At 48.2% G+C, this 17,375-nt stretch overlaps 1 protein-coding gene and 1 long non-coding RNA gene across 2 annotated transcripts in view; both read left to right on the top strand.

The window, feature by feature from the left end:
• Positions 1 to 310: 310 nt before the first annotated feature.
• The window catches only part of LOC126989340 (uncharacterized), a 29,689-nt gene continuing 12,624 nt past the window's right edge, over positions 311 to 17,375 (top strand). The window contains 11 exon segments of the mRNA XM_050847969.1: positions 311 to 479; positions 1,637 to 1,754; positions 3,992 to 4,964; positions 6,086 to 6,201; positions 6,699 to 6,824; positions 8,421 to 8,588; positions 9,129 to 9,300; positions 9,807 to 9,926; positions 13,620 to 14,384; positions 14,386 to 15,151; positions 17,292 to 17,361. Coding sequence (XP_050703926.1) covers positions 1,690 to 1,754; positions 3,992 to 4,964; positions 6,086 to 6,201; positions 6,699 to 6,824; positions 8,421 to 8,588; positions 9,129 to 9,300; positions 9,807 to 9,926; positions 13,620 to 14,384; positions 14,386 to 15,151; positions 17,292 to 17,361 — 3,341 coding nt within the window. The 5' untranslated portion in view covers positions 311 to 479; positions 1,637 to 1,689.
• On the top strand, positions 11,668 to 12,521 carry LOC126989343 (uncharacterized). Its single transcript, XR_007743215.1, has 3 exons — positions 11,668 to 11,752; positions 11,817 to 11,881; positions 12,461 to 12,521. It is a non-coding gene; the product is annotated as an uncharacterized LOC126989343 (long non-coding RNA).

Below are 17,375 nucleotides of genomic sequence, written 5' to 3'. Positions count from 1 at the left end.
AGATAGATAGATAGTTAGAGAGATCTCGAGATAGATAGATAGATAGATAGATACATAGATACATAGATAGATAGATAGTTATAGAGATGAGAGAGGGCGGGAGAGAGCAATGCATACAGGCCTATCCAACATTCACACAAACAAACCATAATACAAGACTCCAAAAGCCTAAACAAACCTCAAACATCACAAAAAAACACAAACTCATAATAAAACGCAACAAAATATCATAAGAACCCACTCAAAACACACTCCGCAAAATCCAAACACAAAAAACTCATAGGCTCGTAGTCGCCATAACAACAGAGTGCGACATCAAGTTCAAGTAGGGGGACAGGCCGCCAAGGGGGTCATATTTTTCGCCTTTTTCCTCGTGTTTAAGGTCACCCTCGCCCCTGACCTGACCTGACCTGATGTAGCAGTGTTCGAAGGTCAAGAGATGCCTTTCCCGGCCCGGCGAGGAAGAGGGAGCAGGAGATGTGAGTGAAAATAGTGTGTTCGTGTTCCTCGTGTGGGAGAGAGAGAGAGAGAGAGAGAGAGAGGAGGGGAAGGGAAGGAAGGGAAGGGAGGAGAGGGATGGGAAGGAAAGGAAGGGGAAGGGAGAGAGAGAGAGAGAAATGATAAGGAAGGGAAGGGAATGGGTAGGGAGGAGGAAGGGAAGAGAGGGATGGGAAGGAAAGGAAGGGGAAGAAGAGGGATAGGAAGGGAAGGGAAGGATGAGAGAAAGAGAGAGAGAAGGAAAGGAAAGAAGAGGAAGGGAATGGGATGGGAGGAGGAGGGGAAGGGAAGAGGGAAGGGAAGGGAGGAGAGGGATGGGAAGGAAAGGAAGGGGAAGGGAGAGAGAGAGAAATGATAAGGAAGGGAATGGGATGGGAGGAGGAGGGGAAGGGAAGGGAAGAGAGGGATGGGAAGGAAAGGAAGGGGAAGAAGAGGGATAGGAAGGGAAGGGAAGGATGAGAGAAAGAGAGAGAGAAGGAAAGGAAAGAAGAGGAAGGGAATGGGATGGGAGGAGGAGGGGAAGGGAAGGGAAGGATGAGAGAAAGAGAGAAAGAATCAAAGGAAAGAATAGGAAGGGAATGGGATGGGAGGAGGAGGGAAGGAAGGGAAGGATGAGAGAGAAAGAGAGAGAATGAAAGGAAAGAAGGAAGGGAATGGGATGGGAGGAGGAGGGGAAGGGAAGGGAAGGATGAGAGAAAGAGAGAGAGAATGAAAGGAAAGAAGAGGAAGGGAATGGGATGGGAGGAGGAGGGGAAGGGAAGGGAAGGATGAGAGAAAGAGAGAGAGAATGAAAGGAAAGAAGAGGAAGGGAATGGGATGGGAGGAGGAGGGGAAGGGAAGGGAAGGATGAGAGAAAGAGAGAATGAAAGGAAAGAAGAGGAAGGAATGGGATGGGAGGAGGAAGGGAAGGGAAGGATGAGAGAAAGAGAGAGAGAATGAAAGGAAAGAAGAGGAGGGGAAGGGAAGGGAAGGATGAGAGAAAGAGAGAGAGAATGAAAGGAAAGAAGAGGAAGGGAATGGGATGGGAGGAGGAGGGGAAGGGAAGGGTTGCTGTTGTGCGATAATGCTCACTGTGCTGTGTGTGTGTGTGTGTGTGTGTGTGTGTGTGTGCGTTGTCATGTGTGCGTTTTGCCCCCAGATGGAGGTAACGTTGGTCCGAGTCACCTTGCAGGGCCAGGCGGTAGGGGGGGTATGGATCGCAGTTGCCCCCCAGACCCCCCCAGGAGAGTGCCCCACTACGAGGAAGACCCACACTGGTAAGCCACACTCAAGGGAGGTCACACTCAGAGAAGGCCACACTCAAGGAAGGTCACACTCAGGGAGGTCACACTCAGAGAAGGCCACACTCAAGGAAGGTCACACTCAAAGAAGGTCACTCAAGGAAGGTCATACTCAGAGGTCACACTCAGAGAAGGCCACACTCAAGGAAGGTCACTCAAGGAAGGTCACACTCAAAGAAGGTCACTCAAGGAAGGTCATACTCAGAGGTCACACTCAAGGGAGGTCACATTTAAGGGAGGTCACACTCAGAGAAGGCCACACTCAAGGAAGGTCACACTCAAGGAAGGTCACACTCAAAGAAGGTCACTCAAGGAAGGTCATACTCAGAGGTCACACTCAAGGGAGGTCACATTTAAGGGAGGTCAGGTCACACTTAGCTAATGTTGTTTTGAAGTGAGTCTCGGAGTTTAACCCCTTCAGCACAAGGAAGCGTATACTGCGTCCAGGCTTGCTGTAGCCAATACATACGAGTTATTTTATCTCTATATTCATGCTTACATCTCAAAATTATCAATCAATTTATGTTTCTTTATGTGCGCCATTTAATTCTGCATGTTTTCATATACAATACATGATGATTATGTTGAGTTTACGGCTGAAAACTTGTTATATTCAATAGCCTCTTTGGATTCTTTTTGGGAGCAGTGAATGGAGGGCTTTTTTTTGTTAATGTTTGCTTTTTGTGTGCCCTTGAACTCTCTCCTTTGCCGTAAAAAAAAATAATAAATAAATAAAAAAAAAAAGCGACATTTGAAATTTGGCGTGCACGGCGATCCCGGATACGGCGTGGGGCACTGTTTTGGCCCGGCTGTAGTGAGGGGGTTAAAAGCACCATAATCTGACCTTTAAGTTACCTGCCGGACTTGATGACAGGTGGGCAGTGTGTCACCTGGAAAGTCACTCGCTAATTAAGGACTCACGGCTTGGGTTGAGCGACAAGGGATTATGTTTGTTTAATTATTTCTTTATTTCTTTTTTTTTCCTTTTCCTTCTTATCTCTTTTTCCTGTTTTCCTCCTTCCTTCCTTCCTCCTCCCTTCCTTCCTTCCTCCTCCTCCTCCTCCTCCTCTTCCTATTTCTTTATTTTCCTCCTTTTTCTTCCTATCTCTTTCCTTGTTTTCCTCCTCCTCCTCCTCCTCCTCCTCTTCCTATTTATTTATTTTCCTCCTTTTGTTATAGTAGGATATCAATGTATTATTATTATTTAATATCACCACGAATTAGGCATACAATTGTCAATGGAAAAACCCCACCTTATAGGAATGTCGTCGAGAGACCGTAGAGGAAACACTCGATGGGAAATATTGGCCGTGAAAACCAGACGAATCCGGGACGGGTACGTTGTTATGTTAGTGGAGCGGATATAGCATGCTTCCGCTATGGCATAGTGACCAGTAACCCGTTGATAAGTGGTACCCTCCGGGCAGATGACCGATACATAGAAGGACTGAGGGAAATAAAAAATTTCCCACCGCTGCCACCAAATGTAACGGGCTTGTCGGGGGGCGTTTAAAGGGTGTTGATTAAGACTTCAGCTTCCTTAAGGCGAATTATATTCGTAGCCTTTATGTACAAGAAGCGACGGAGCGAGAGCGACTGCCGTTGTGTGTCAGTCGGACTCTCGTGAAGGAGTGGCGAGTTACAGGTTGGAAAATAATTGTTACAATTGGTCACGTATGTCAAGGTGACCTCCACGCTTTCATCGGAGTCTGAAGTATACAAAACTGAGACGGTAAACACTGACGACATTCCTATAAGGTGGCGTGATCTATCTGTCGTGGGTTTTTCCATTGACAATTGTATGCCTAATTCGTGGTGATATTAAATAATAATAATACATTGATATCCTACTATAACACTTTTTCTTCCTATCTCTTTCCTTGTTTTCCTCCTCCTCCTCCTCCTATTTCCCTATTTTTCTTCTTTTTCTTCTGATCTCTTTTCCTGTTGTTCCTCTTCCTCCTTCCCTCCTCCTCCTCCTCCTCCCCTCCTTCTCCTCCTCCTCCTCAATTACTTCTCTACATTTATCTTTTATTTCCTCTTTTTTCTCTTCCATCTTCTCTCCTTCTTTACCTCTTCCTCTCTTCCTCCTCCTCTTCCTCTCTACTCCTTCCTCACTCATCTCTTCCTCACTGACCTCTTCCCATACTCCTCCTTTTCTACATCCTCCTCCTCCTCCTCCTCCTCCTCCTCACCTCCTCCTCTTCCCCCAGGGTGAGCCGGCCCCCAGAAGGCAGCAACAACACCAGCGGAGGCCCCCCCTTCCACCCCTCCACCCCCTACCCCTACCAGCGCCCCCCAGAGAACCCACCACCCCCTAACCCCCGGGGCAGCTGGGGGCCTGGGCGGAAGGGTCGGGGGCGAGGCGACGGAGGGGAGCGAGGGGGGCGGGGCGTGAGGAGACCCGACCCCCCCTTGGTATGGTCGGGAATACCCCACCTGGACCATTCCTTTGTGATACAGAAGGATGGCGGGGCGGGACGGCCGGGGCAGGGAGGTCCCGGGGGCGGTAACCCTCCCCCGGCACCACATGGACCCCGGAACAACCACCCAGGGCAAGACTACATACCCAACCCAGCACCGGGGCCACAGAACATGCCCCACAATGCCCCGGGAGGGAACACGACGCAAGGGAGACCTGCCCCGAACGCCCCGAACCAACATGGGGTGATAGGGACGCAGAACGGGGCAGGAGAACGCACATCGGGGCAGAGATCGGGGTGGTGCGGACCGGGGCAAGGAGGCGTTACCCCACAGCCCCAAATGACAAATCAGAGAAACGGGGCGAGGGAGGGCACCACGGGGCAAGGCGGGGGGCAGACCGTGGCGCAGAGTGGGGCCGGGGCACAGACGACCGCCCCAAAGGAGAACCAAAACCTCGAACTTGAGACAAAACGGTATTACGATGAGCTTTTGGGGAAGGACGGGAAGAGAAACACACCTTCCGAGGATACCCAACTGACCTCCGCGGCCCAGGTGGCTCAGATCAAGGTGGAGTGCCTGGCGGTGGAGGAGGAGAGGCGGAGGGAGGAGGAGAGGAAGAGGGAGGAGGTGGAGAGGGAGCGGAGGAGGAGGGAGGAGGAGGAGAACGCTTGGAGTCATCTTCAGCGACTGTGGGAGTTTGCACATCAAAACCCGTATGACTTTGATGGGTGGACGAGCCTGCTGGGACATGTGGAGGTGGTGGTGAGTATTGGTAGTAGTAGTGGTAGTAGTAGTAGTAGTAGTAGTAGTAGTAGTAGCTAAACCTAACCTAATGTAAACTATCCTAATTTAGCCTAACCTAACCTAACCAAACCTAAGCTAACTTAACCTAACCAAGTAGCAGTAGTAGTAGTAATTGTTGTAGTAGTAGTAGTAGTAGTAGTAGCTAAACCTAACCTAATCTAAACTATCCTAATTTAGCCTAACCTAACCTAACCTAACTTAATCTAAACTATCCTAACTTAACCTAACCTAACCTAACCAAACCTTACCAAACGTAAGCTTACCTAACCAAACCTAACCTAACCTTACATAACCTAACCTTACATAACCTTACCTTACCTAACCCAACCAAACCTAAGCTTACCTAACCTAACCTAACCAAACCTTACATAACCTTACATAACCCAACCAAACCTAAGCTTACCTAACCTAACCTAACCAAACCTTACATAACCTAACCTAACCAAACCTAAGCTCACCTAACCTCACATAACCTTACCTAACCTAACCAAACCTAAGCTTACCTAACCTTACTTAACCTCACCTAACCTAACCTTACATAACCTTGCCTTACCTAACCTAACCAAACCTAAGCTCACCTAACCTAACCTAACCAAACTAAACCTTACCTTACCCAACCAAACCTAACCAAACCAAACCTAACCTAACCTAACCAAACCTTACCTAACCTAACCTAACCTAACCAAACCTTACCTAACCTAACCAAACCAAACCTTACCTTACCCAACCAAACCTAACCAAACCATACCTAACCTAACCAAACCAAACCTTACCTTACCTAACCTAACCTAACCAAACCAAACCTTACCTAACCTAACCTAACCTCACCTAACCTAACCAAACCAAACCTTACCTAACCTAACCTAACCAAACCAAACCTTACCTAACCTAACCAAACCTTACCTAACCTAACCTAACCAAACCAAACCTTACCCAACCAAACCTAACCTAACCAAACCAAACCTTACCTAACCAAACCTTACCTAACCAAACCAAACCTTACCTTACCCAACCAAACCAAACCTTACCTGACCTAACCTAACCTAACCAAACCCAACCTCACCTAACCTCTCCCCCAGAACAACATGGAGGCGGCGCGATCTGCCTTTGATGGGTTCCTGCCTCTCTACCCTTACTGCTTTGCCTACTGGAAGAAGCTCGCGGACATGGAGACCGCTCACGGGGAGGACCAGAGGTGGGTAGGAGGGAAGAGTGTGTGTGTGTGTGTGTGTGTGAGGGTGTGTAGATGGGAAGGTGTCGATGTAGATATGGTTTGAGGGTGGTCGGGGTAGGTGTAGATGGTTGTGAGGGAGTCTGTGTGGAGGGATGTGAGGGAAGGAGAAGGATGTGTGTGTGTGTGTGTGTGTGTGTGTGTGTGTGGAGGGATAGAAAGGGTTAGGAAGACAAGGAGAGAGAGAGAGAGAGAGTGACATATGCAGTTTTTCTCTCTCTCTCTCTCTCTCTCTCTCTCTCTCTCTCTCTCTCTCTCTCTCTCTCTCTCTCTCTCTCTCTCTCTCTCCCCTTCTACACCCCAATACCTCCCCCTCCCAAATATCATCTCTCCCTTCTCCCCTACACTTGATATCCCCCCATACACCTCTCCCCTCCCCCTAAATACCCCACCACCCCCCCTACATCCTCTCTCTCTCTCTCCCCCCTTCCCCCACCTAACCCCTCTCCCCCTACCTACAGAGCGCTGGGCACCCTGCTGATCGGCACGGAGGTCATCCCATACTGTTCGGAGTTGTGGCTTCCGCTGTTCACCGCCTTCACTGCCTACGCCAAGCTGCATGCCTTGCCCCAGCGCTGCGTCAGGGAGTGAGTATGGGGGTGCGGGAGGAGGGGGTGGTAGTAGTAATAGTAGTAGTAGTAGTAGATATGGTCTGTTTGATTCCGTCTGTCCACCAACACAGCGGTAATTTTGAAGGCTGTGTAACCTGCATTTCTAGTTGGTGTATGCATGAAAATCAGCTAGACATTCAAATTAAATCAAATAGACATTCAAGCTTGTTTTTCAGTAATATATTTGAATGTTTACGTGTACAAAAAATAACTTGTTTGCACTCTTGACCAAACTTACAAGCACAGAAACAGACAAGCTTGTATCGAGCAACACATCACATCAAGCTCCAGCGATCAGTGGGGTTTCAAATTCGTTGATTGATGGCTCATTTCAGGTATATTAAAACACACCTGGGTCTGACGGTGTAAATAAACGATATCTTAATAATAATGTAAATACTGATTAATAATGGATATAACACGAAATAGCAAATAATAACTGTTGAATGCAATGCTTGGCTATTTAGAATATTACGCTGCTCATGTTATTTACAAGCAACACATTAAAATTCCTTAAGTATAGACAATTGCAGAGTCGTGTGTCACTCTATGTATGAAGTATGGGTGTGTGGAAGGCTGTGAGTCGTTCCAGTATGAGCGGACTGTACTGTTTAATTATACAAGCTGTTCCTTCCTGTGCTGTGTGGTAGATTATCCATGAAAATAGGTATGTTTATAGATCTCTCTCTCTTCCTTTCCCTTCTTTTCCCATATATTGGAAACTTAACTCTCTCTCTCTCTCTCTCTCTCTCTCTCTCTCTCTCTCTCTCTCTCTCTCTCTCTCTCTCTCTCTCTCTCTCAAACTATCATTAGGCTCATAACACTACCCATGGAAGGAAAAAGAGGAAGAAGAAGAAGAGGAAAAGAGGAGGAGAAGGAGGAGGAGGAGGAGGAGGAGGACAAACCCACCCATCTATTTCTCTATCTATCTAATTTTCTTTATCTATGAACTTGACGATTTTTAAATACACAAACACTCATCACTAAAAATTCAAAGTTGATCATCACGCAATCACGGACTAACAATGACACATCCACGATCACGGGCGGACAGATGGATTGAAACGGATTATAGTAGTAGTAGTAGTAGTAGTAGTAGTAGTAGTAATAGTGGATGAGTGTTATTGATGTATATTATAGAGGAAGAGAAGGAAAAAGGAAGGATAGGAAAGAGGAAGAGAAAGAAGTTGTGAAAATCTTATACATATCATTTTTTCATCACCATCATCACCATCATCACCACCACCATCACCACCACCACCACCACCAATAACAACTCCACTATCTTCACCACCACCACAAAACTCAACCCCCTCATCACCACCCAATCACCACCACACCCAAACCTCTCCTTCCCTCATCACCACCACCACCACCATCACCACCACCACCACCAATAACAACTCCACTATCTTCACCACCACCACAAAACTCAACCCCCTCATCACCACCCAATCACCACCACACCCAAACCTCTCCTTCCCTCATCACCACCACCATCATCACCACCACACCCAAACCTCTCCTTCCCTCATCACCACCACCATCACCACCACCACCTCCCCCCCCTAGGATGTACCGGGAGGCGCTGGGTCGAGCCGGGTCAGCTTGGCACAGCTCGGCACTCTGGGATGCCTGCTTGACCTTCGAACAGGATCGCGGCGACCTGGTGCGAACGATGGCCCTCTACCGTCGTCTAATATCCATGCCTCTACGCCTCTACAACAAGCATTGGGACCAGTGAGTGTAGAGGGGGATGTAGATGGGCGTTGTTGATAAGGGAATGTGTAGATGGGGTGATAGTGTGTTGATGTAGATAGGGTCTTAAGGGAGTTAGGGTAAGTCTGTAGATGGGTGAGAGAGAGTGTGTAGATGTAGATAGGGTCTTAGGGTAGTTAGTAGATGGGTGTGAGAGAGTGTGTAGATGGGATGATATAGATAGGGTTTGACTTTGATAGCAGTTGTGTAGAAGGGAAGGGTTATAGGGTAGTCAGGTTAATAGTGTAGAGGGGTATGAGTGAGTGTGTAGATAGGTGTAAGAGAATGTGTATAGCTGATGTAGATGGATGTGGATAGCTAGGATCTCTGTAACCATCCTTCCTATCTTCATCCCCCATCTTCATCTTCCGTTCTCATCTCTGGTTATAAGGAAAACGATGGCTAACTTATATATATCTTAATTAAACATACCTTGCCTATCATCTCCCATCCTCCCTAACTATCACCATCGTCTACTATCATCTTAACTATCGTCTTAACTATCATCGTCCCCATATACAGCTTCCTTGCCCTCGTCCGCGACCATCACCCCAGCAGCTTCCTGACCCCTAAGGAATACCAAGCGTTGCGGAAACAGGCTTGTGAGGAGTTGAAAATTAGATACACTCCCTTATCGTCTGTGCCTGCGTCGTCCGCCCCTGCGTCGTCGTCTGCTCCGAGGGCGGTCGTGAAGGTGGGTGTGTGGGAGGGAGGAGGGAGGGGATGGGTGTGTGTGTGTGTGTGTGTCTGTCTGTCTGTCTGTCTCTCTCTCTTCTTCACTCTCCTCCCCTCTTTCTCTCCCTTCCTCCCTTCTTCTTTTTATTCTTTATACAACCTGTAACTCCCTATCTTCTTCCCTCTATACAATCCTCCATCATCTTCCTCCTCCTCCCTCTTCTTCTTCCTCTTCTTCTTCTTCTTCTTCATTTGTATCTTTATCATTTTCTTCTGTTTTCAATTTCATCTTATTTTTGTTCTGCTTCTCTCTCTCTCTCTCTCTCTCTCTCTCTCTCTCTCTCTCTCTCTCTCTCTCTCTCTCTCTCTCTCTCTCTCTCTCTCTCTCTCTCTCTCTCTCTCTCTCTCTCTCTCTCTCTCTCTCTCTCTCTCTCTCTCTCTCTCTCTCTCCCCATTTTCTCTCCTAATACAACCTCTAACACCCCATTCTCTCCCTCCTCCTCCCCTCGTCTCCGCACCCCACAGACACCCCAGCCCGAGGACCGGTTAACATCCCACATCAAGGAGAAGATCGTTGCCGCACACATCAACACCCACGAGGCCACGGAGAAGGAGGTGGAGAAGAGGTGGAAGTTCGAGGAGAAGGTGAGGTTTGAGGGATAGGGAGGTGAGGTTAGGTTAGGGGAAGTTAGGTTAGGTTAGGGGAAGTTTGGTTTGGCTAGGTGAGTTTTGGTTAGGGGAAGTTAGGTTAGGGGAAGTTAGTTTAGGTTAAGTTAGGTTAGGTTATAGTAAAGTTAGGTTAGGTTAAGTTAGGTTAGGTTATAGTTAGGTTAGGTGAAGTTAGGTTAGGGGAAGTTAGTTTAGGTTAAGTTAGGTTAGGTTATAGTAAAGTTAGGTTAAGTTAGGTTAGGTTAGGGTAGGTTAGGTGAAGTTAGGTTAGGTTATAGTTAGGTTAGGTTAGGTGAAGTTAGGTTAGGGGAAGTTAGGTCAGGGGAAGTTAGGTTAGGGTAAGTTAGGTCAGGGTAAGTTAGGTCAGGGTAAGTTAGGTTAGGGTAAGTTAGGTTAGGGTAAGTTAGGTCAGGGGAAGTTAGGTTAGGGGAAGTTAGGTTAGGGGAAGTTAGGTTAGGGGAAGTTAGGTTAGGGGAAGTTAGGTCAGGGGAAGTTAGGTTAGGGGAAGTTAGGTTAGGGTAAGTTAGGTCAGGGGAAGTTAGGTCAGGGTAAGTTAGGTTAGGGTAAGTTAGGTCAGGGGAAGTTAGGTCAGGGGAAGTTAGGTTAGGGTAAGTTAGGTCAGGGTAAGTTAGGTTAGGGTAAGTTAGGTTAGGGTAAGTTAGGTCAGGGGAAGTTAGGTTAGGGGAAGTTAGGTCAGGGGAAGTTAGGTTAGGGGAAGTTAGGTCAGGGGAAGTTAGGTTAGGGTAAGTTAGGTCAGGGTAAGTTAGGTTAGGGTAAGTTAGGTGAGGGTAAGTTAGGTCAGGGTAAGTTAGGTTAGGGGAAGTTAGGTGAGGGTAAGTTAGGTTAGGGTAAGTTAGGTTAGGGTAAGTTAGGTTAGGGTAAGTTAGGTTAGGGGAAGTTAGGTTAGGGGAAGTTAGGTTAGGGGAAGTTAGGTTAGGGGAAGTTAGGTTAGGGTAAGTTAGGTCAGGGGAAGTTAGGTTGGGGAAGTTGGGTTAGGGGAAGTTAGGTTAGGAAGTTAGGTTGGGGAAGTTAGGTTGGGGAAGTTAGGTCAGGGGAAGTTAGGTCAGGGGAAGTTAGGTTAGGGGAAGTTAGGTTAGGGGAAGTTAGGTTAGGGGAAGTTAGGTTAGGGGAAGTTAGGTTAGGGGAAGTTAGGTTAGGTGAAGTTAGGTTAGGGTAAGTTAGGTCAGGGGAAGTTAGGTTAGGGGAAGTTAGGTTAGGGGAAGTTAGGTTAGGATAAGTTAGGTTAGGGTAAGTTAGGTTAGGGGAAGTTAGGTTAGGGGAAGTTAGGTCAGGGGAAGTTAGGTTAGGGGAAGTTAGGGTAGGGGAAGTTAGGGTAGGGGAAGTTAGGGTAGGTTAGGTTAGGGGAAGTTAGGTTAGGGTAAGTTAGGTTAGGGTAAGTTAGGTTAGGGTAAGTTAGGTTAGGTGAAGTTAGGTTAGGGGAAGTTAGGTTAGGGTAAGTTAGGTCAGGGGAAGTTAGGTCAGGGTAAGTTAGGTTAGGGTAAGTTAGGTTAGGGGAAGTTAGGTTAGGGGAAGTTAGGTCAGGGTAAGTTAGGTCAGGGTAAGTTAGGTTAGGGTAAGTTAGGTTAGGGGAAGTTAGGTCAGGGTAAGTTAGGTCAGGGTAAGTTAGGTCAGGGCAAGTTAGGTTAGGGTAAGTTAGGTCAGGGTAGGTTAGGTTGGGTTAGGTCAGGGTATGTAAGAGTAGAAAGCTGAGGGTGAATGCTGGAAAGGGAAGAGGTGGAAGTTTGAGGAGAAGGTACTTTCGAACAGTAGGGGGTCCTGGGTCCCTATCTTTATTAGGTGAGGTCATCCCAGGGTCATGCTTACTAAGAGTGTCTGGGGGTCATAGGTCAGGCTTGGTTAGGTGAGGTCATCCCAGGGTCATGCTTACTAAGAGTGTCTGGGGGGTCATAGGTCAGGCTTTGCTAGGTGAGGTCATCCTAGGGTCATGCTTACTAAGAGTGTCTGGGGGTCATAGGTCAGGCTTGGTTAGGTGAGGTCATCCCAGGGTCATGCTTACTAAGAGTGTATGGGGGGGTTGTAGGTCAGGCTTTGTTAGGTGAGGTCATCCCAGGGTCATGCTTACTAAGAGTGTCTGGGGGTCATAGGTCAGGCTTTGCTAGGTGAGGTCATCCCAGGGTCATGCTTACTAAGAGTGTCTGGGGGTCATAGGTCAGGCTTTGTTAGGTGAGGTCATCCCAGGGTCATGCTTACTAAGAGTGTCTGGGGGTCATAGGTTAGGCTTTGTTAGGTGAGGTCATCCCAGGGTCATGCTTACTAAGAGTGTCTGGGGGTCATAGGTCAGGCTTTGCTAGGTGAGGTCATCCCAGGATCATGCTTACTAAGAGTGTCTGGGGGTCATAGGTCAGGCTTTGCTAGGTGAGGTCATCCCAGGGTCATGCTTACTAAGAGTGTATGGGGGGTTGTAGGTCAGGCTTTGCTAGGTGAGGTCAGCCTAGGGTCATGCTTACTAAGAGTGTATGGGGGTCATAGGTCAGGCTTTGCTAGGTGAGGTCATCCCAGGGTCATGCTTACTAAGAGTGTATGGGGGGTTGTAGGTCAGGCTTTGTTAGGTGAGGTCATCCCAGGATCATGCTTACTAAGAGTGTCTGGGGGTCATAGGTCAGGCTTTGCTAGGTGAGGTCATCCCAGGGTCATGCTTACTAAGAGTGTATGGGGGGTTGTAGGTCAGGCTTTGCTAGGTGAGGTCAGCCTAGGGTCATGCTTACTAAGAGTGTATGGGGGGTTGTAGGTCAGGCTTTGTTAGGTGAGGTCAGCCTAGGGTCATGCTTACTAAGAGTGTATGGGGGGTTGTAGGTCAGGCTTTGTTAGGTGAGGTCATCCCAGGGTCATGCTTACTAAGAGTGTATTGGGGTCATAGGTCAGGCTTTGTTAGGTGAGGTCAGCCTAGGGTCATGCTTACAAAGAGTGTATGGGGGGTCCTAGGTCAGGCTTTGTTAGGTGAGGTCATCCCAGGGTCATGCTTACTAAGAGTGTATGGGGGGTCTTAGGCCAGGCTTTGTTAGGTGAGGTCAGCCTAGGGTCATGCTTACTAAGAGTGTCTGGGGGGTTGTAGGTCAGGCTTTGTTAGGTGAGGTCAGCCTAGGGTCATGCTTACTAAGAGTGTCTGGGGGGTCATAGGTCAGGCTTTGCTAGGTGAGGTCATCCCAGGGTCATGCTTACTGAGAGTGTCTGGGGGTCATAGGTCAGGCTTTGCTAGGTGAGGTCATCCCAGGGTCATGCTTACTAAGAGTGTATGGGGGGTTGTAGGTCAGGCTTTGTTAGGTGAGGTCAGCCTAGGGTCATGCTTACTAAGAGTGTATGGGGGGTTGTAGGTCAGGCTTTGTTAGGTGAGGTCAGCCTAGGGTCATGCTTACTAAGAGTGTATGGGGGGTTGTAGGTCAGGCTTTGTTAGGTGAGGTCATCCCAGGGTCATGCTTACTAAGAGTGTCTGGGGGTCATAGGTCAGGCTTTGTTAGGTGAGGTCATCCTAGGGTCATGCTTACTAAGAGTGTATGGGGGGGTTGTAGGGCAGCCTAGGGTCATGCTTACTAAGAGTGTATGGGGGGTTGTAGGTCAGGCTTTGCTAGGTGAGGTCATCCCAGGGTCATTGACAGGTGGGCAGGGCTGGGTAAGGTCAGGCTCCTAACACTCACATCCCTTCACCCCCAGATCAAGCGACCATACTTTCACGTCAAGCCCCTGGACCGCAAACGCTTGAAGAACTGGCGTGAATACCTGGACTTTGAACTATCCGAGGGCGACCCCATGCGAATCATCACCCTGTTCGAGCGCTGCCTGGTGGCCTGCGCACTCTACGAGGATCTGTGGTGCAAGTACGCGGCGTTTATGGAGAAACATACGCAGGAAGTGATGGATGGGAAATATGCGTGGTATAAGGAGGAGGAGGTGGAAGAGGAGGAGGAGGAGGAGGTGTGCATGGAGACTGAGGAAGGAAGGAAGGGAGGGGAGGGTAAGGAGAAGGAGGAGGAGGAGGTGAAGAGGAAGGAGGAGGAGGAGAAGGAGGAGGAGGAGGAGGTGAAGAGGAAGAAGAAGGAGGAGGAGGAGGTGGTAAAGAGGAAGAAGAAGGAGGAGGAGAAGGAAAAGGAGAAGAGGAAAGAGGAGGAGGAGGAAGAAGAGGAAGTTAAGAGGAAAGAGGAGAAGGAAGAGGAAGAAGAAGGAAAGACAGAAAGGAAAGAGGAAGAAGAGGAGGAAGGGAAAGAAGAGGAGGAGAATGAGAAGACACAAGAAGAAGAAGAGGAGGAGGAGAAGAAGAGGGTGAAGATAGAAAGTGAAAGGGACATAAAGAAAATTATGGAAAATGACGATGGTGAAGAGAGAGAGAGAGAGGACAGAGCGAGAGAAAGTGAGCGAGAGAGAGAGAGAGAGCGAGGGAGTTACAACAAGAACCAAAACAGACAAAAAGATGATGAAAGTGTGGACAGAGGAGAGTGTTGATGAAGATAGGAAGAAGGGAGGAGGAGGAGGAGGAGGAGGAGGAGGAGGTGATAAATTGATGGAGGTAGAGGAAGAAGAAGAAGAAGGAGGAGGAGGAGAGGAGAAGGAAGGTGAACGAACGGAAGAGGAAGAAGAGGGAGGAGGAGGAGAGAAGAAGGGAAGTGAAGGAATGGAAGAGGAAGAAGAGAAGAAGGAAGGTGAACGAACAGAAGAGGAAGAAGGAGGAGGAGGAGGAGGAGGAGAGGGAAGTGAGGAAGAGAAGAGAACGATGGAGAAGGAAGAGGAGGAAGAAGAAGGAGGAGGAGGAGGAGAAGAGAGAAAAACAAAAACAGAAATGAATGTAGAAAAGGAAGAAGAGGAGGAGGAGGAGGAGGAGGAGGAAGGGATGGAGGAGGAGGAGGAAACAAAGAAACAAGAAGAGGAAGAAGAAGGAAAAAAGGAGGAAGAAGAGGAGGAGGAGGCAAAAAAAACAGAGAAGGAAGAAGAAGAAGAAACCACCATCATCACCACCATCACCACCCACCATCATCACCAACAGCACACCTTCACCTCCCTCAAGCATCACCTCACGCACCTGTCGGGCCTTAACGAGCGCGTCCTCAGGTGTCCGCCCCTCACCCGCACCTGGGCCCTCAGAGACATCACCTGGGAGGATGTGCGACAGGTGTATCGAAGGGCTGCTTGGGTACACTGCCCGGGCAAGGCTCACGTTCTTATGCAGTGGGCGGAGTTTGAGGAGGTTCAAGGTGAGTAGTAGTAGTAGTAGTAGTAGTAGTAGTACAGGTGACTCTTGATTTACATGGGGGCTTCGTGGTGTAGCCCTAGAGAGAGGTTAGGTTAGGTTAGGTTAGGTTAGGTTAGCTCACAACTGGGTTCGATTCCCGGGTGGAGTGGAAAAATTTGGGCGGCTTTTCCGATACCCTACGCCCCTGTCCACCCAGCAGTGAATGGGTGCCAGGTGTTAATCGGGGGTTGTGTCCCGTCTCCTGGGGTCTGTTCCCTTCTCCTATAATTCCTTCCCCTTCTGTCTCTCTCCGGCATATGACCACAGATGTTGCGCCGACTAAACCAAACTTTCCCTTCTCCTATAATTCCTTCCCCTTCTGTCTCTCTCCGGCATATGACCACAGATGTTGCGCCGACTAAACAAAACTTTCCCTTCTATAATTCCTTCCCCTTCTGTCTCTCTCCGGCATATGACCACAGATGTTGCGCCCACTAAACAAAACTTTCCCTTCTCCTATAATTCCTTCCCCTTCTGTCTCTCTCCGGCATATGACCACAGATGTTGCGCCCACTAAACGAAACTTTCCCTTCTCCTATAATTCCTTCCCCTTCTGTCTCTCTCCGGCATATGACCACAGATGTTGCACCGACTAAACCAAACTTTCCCTTCTCCTATAATTCCTTCCCCTTCTGTCTCTCTCCGGCATATGACCACAGATGTTACGCTGACTAAACCAAACTTTCCCTTCTCCTATAATAACAACCCCATCTGTCTCTCTCCGGCATATGACCACAGATGTTACGCTGACTAAACCAAACTTTCCCTTCTCCTATAATTCCTTCCCCTTCTGTCTCTCTCCGGCATATGACCACAGATGTTACGCTGACTAAACCAAACTTTCCCTTCTCCTATAATTCCTTCCCCTTCTGTCTCTCTCCGGCATATGACCACAGATGTTGCGCCCACTAAACGAAACTTTCCCTTCTCCTATAATTCCTTCCCCTTCTGTCTCTCTCCGGCATATGACCACAGATGTTGCGACTAAACCAAACTTTCCTTCTCCTATAATTCCTTCCCTTCTGTCTCTCTCGGCATATGACCACAGATGTTGCACTAAACAAAACTTTCCCTTCTCCTATAATTCCTTCCCTTCTGTCTCTCTCCGGCATATGACCACAGATGTTGCCACTAAACAAAACTTTCCCTTCTCCTATAATTCCTTCCCTTCTGTCTCTCTCCGGCATATGACCACAGATGTTGCCCACTAAACAAAAATTTCCCTTCTCCTATAATTCCTTCCCCTTCTGTCTCTCTCTCCGGCATATGACCACAGATGTTGCGCCCACTAAACAAAACTTTCCCTTCTCCTATAATTCCTTCCCCTTCTGTCTCTCTCTCCGGCATATGACCACAGATGTTGCGCCCACTAAACCAAACTTTCCCTTCTCCTATAATTCCTTCCCCTTCTGTCTCTCTCCGGCATATGACCACAGATGTTGCGCCCACTAAACAAAACTTTCCCTACTCCAATAATTCCTTACCCTTATGTCTCTCTACGTCATATGACAACATATGTTGCTCCCACTAAACGAAACTTTCCCTTCTCCTATAATTCCTTCCCCTTCTGTCTCTCTCCGGCATATGACCACAGATGTTGCACCCACTAAACCAAACTTTCCCTTCTCCTATAATTCCTTCCCCTTCTGTCTCTCTCCGGCATATGACCACAGATGTTGCGCCGACTAAACAAAACTCCCGTAAATCGAGAGTTACCTGTAGTAGTAGTAGTAGTAGTAGTAGTAATCTTAATCATTTTTTTACTTGGAATTCTCTCTCATTCTCTCTCATTCAATATAATCCTTTCCTCTTCCCCCTCTTCTTCCTCTCTCCCTTCCTCTGTTTCCCTTATTCTCCCTTCATTCTCTCTCCCTTTCTCTGTTTCCCTTATTCTCCCTTCATTATCTCTCCCTTTCTCCATCTTTCCCATCATCTTCCTGTTTATATCAATCATTATATCTCATTCTAATCCATTTTCCTCACCTATTCTCTCCTTCATCCTCCCTATCTTCTCCCCCATTCTCCCTTTCCTTCCTCTCTTTCTCTCTCTCTCTCTCTTTCCTCCCTCCCTCCCTCTCTCACCTGTCCTCACCTGTCCTCAGATAACCTGGACACAGCGCGGGAACTCCTGACGAGCGTTATGGAGAAGCACCCTACCTTGATCAAGCCCAGGTGTGTGTGTGTGT

The sequence above is a fragment of the Eriocheir sinensis genome, unplaced genomic scaffold (genome assembly GCF_024679095.1).
Source record: "Eriocheir sinensis breed Jianghai 21 unplaced genomic scaffold, ASM2467909v1 Scaffold113, whole genome shotgun sequence".
Taxonomy (NCBI): Eukaryota; Metazoa; Arthropoda; class Malacostraca; order Decapoda; family Varunidae; genus Eriocheir; species Eriocheir sinensis.
Note: the sequence above shows the minus strand (reverse complement) of the source record. Positions and strands in the feature narration are given on the sequence as shown.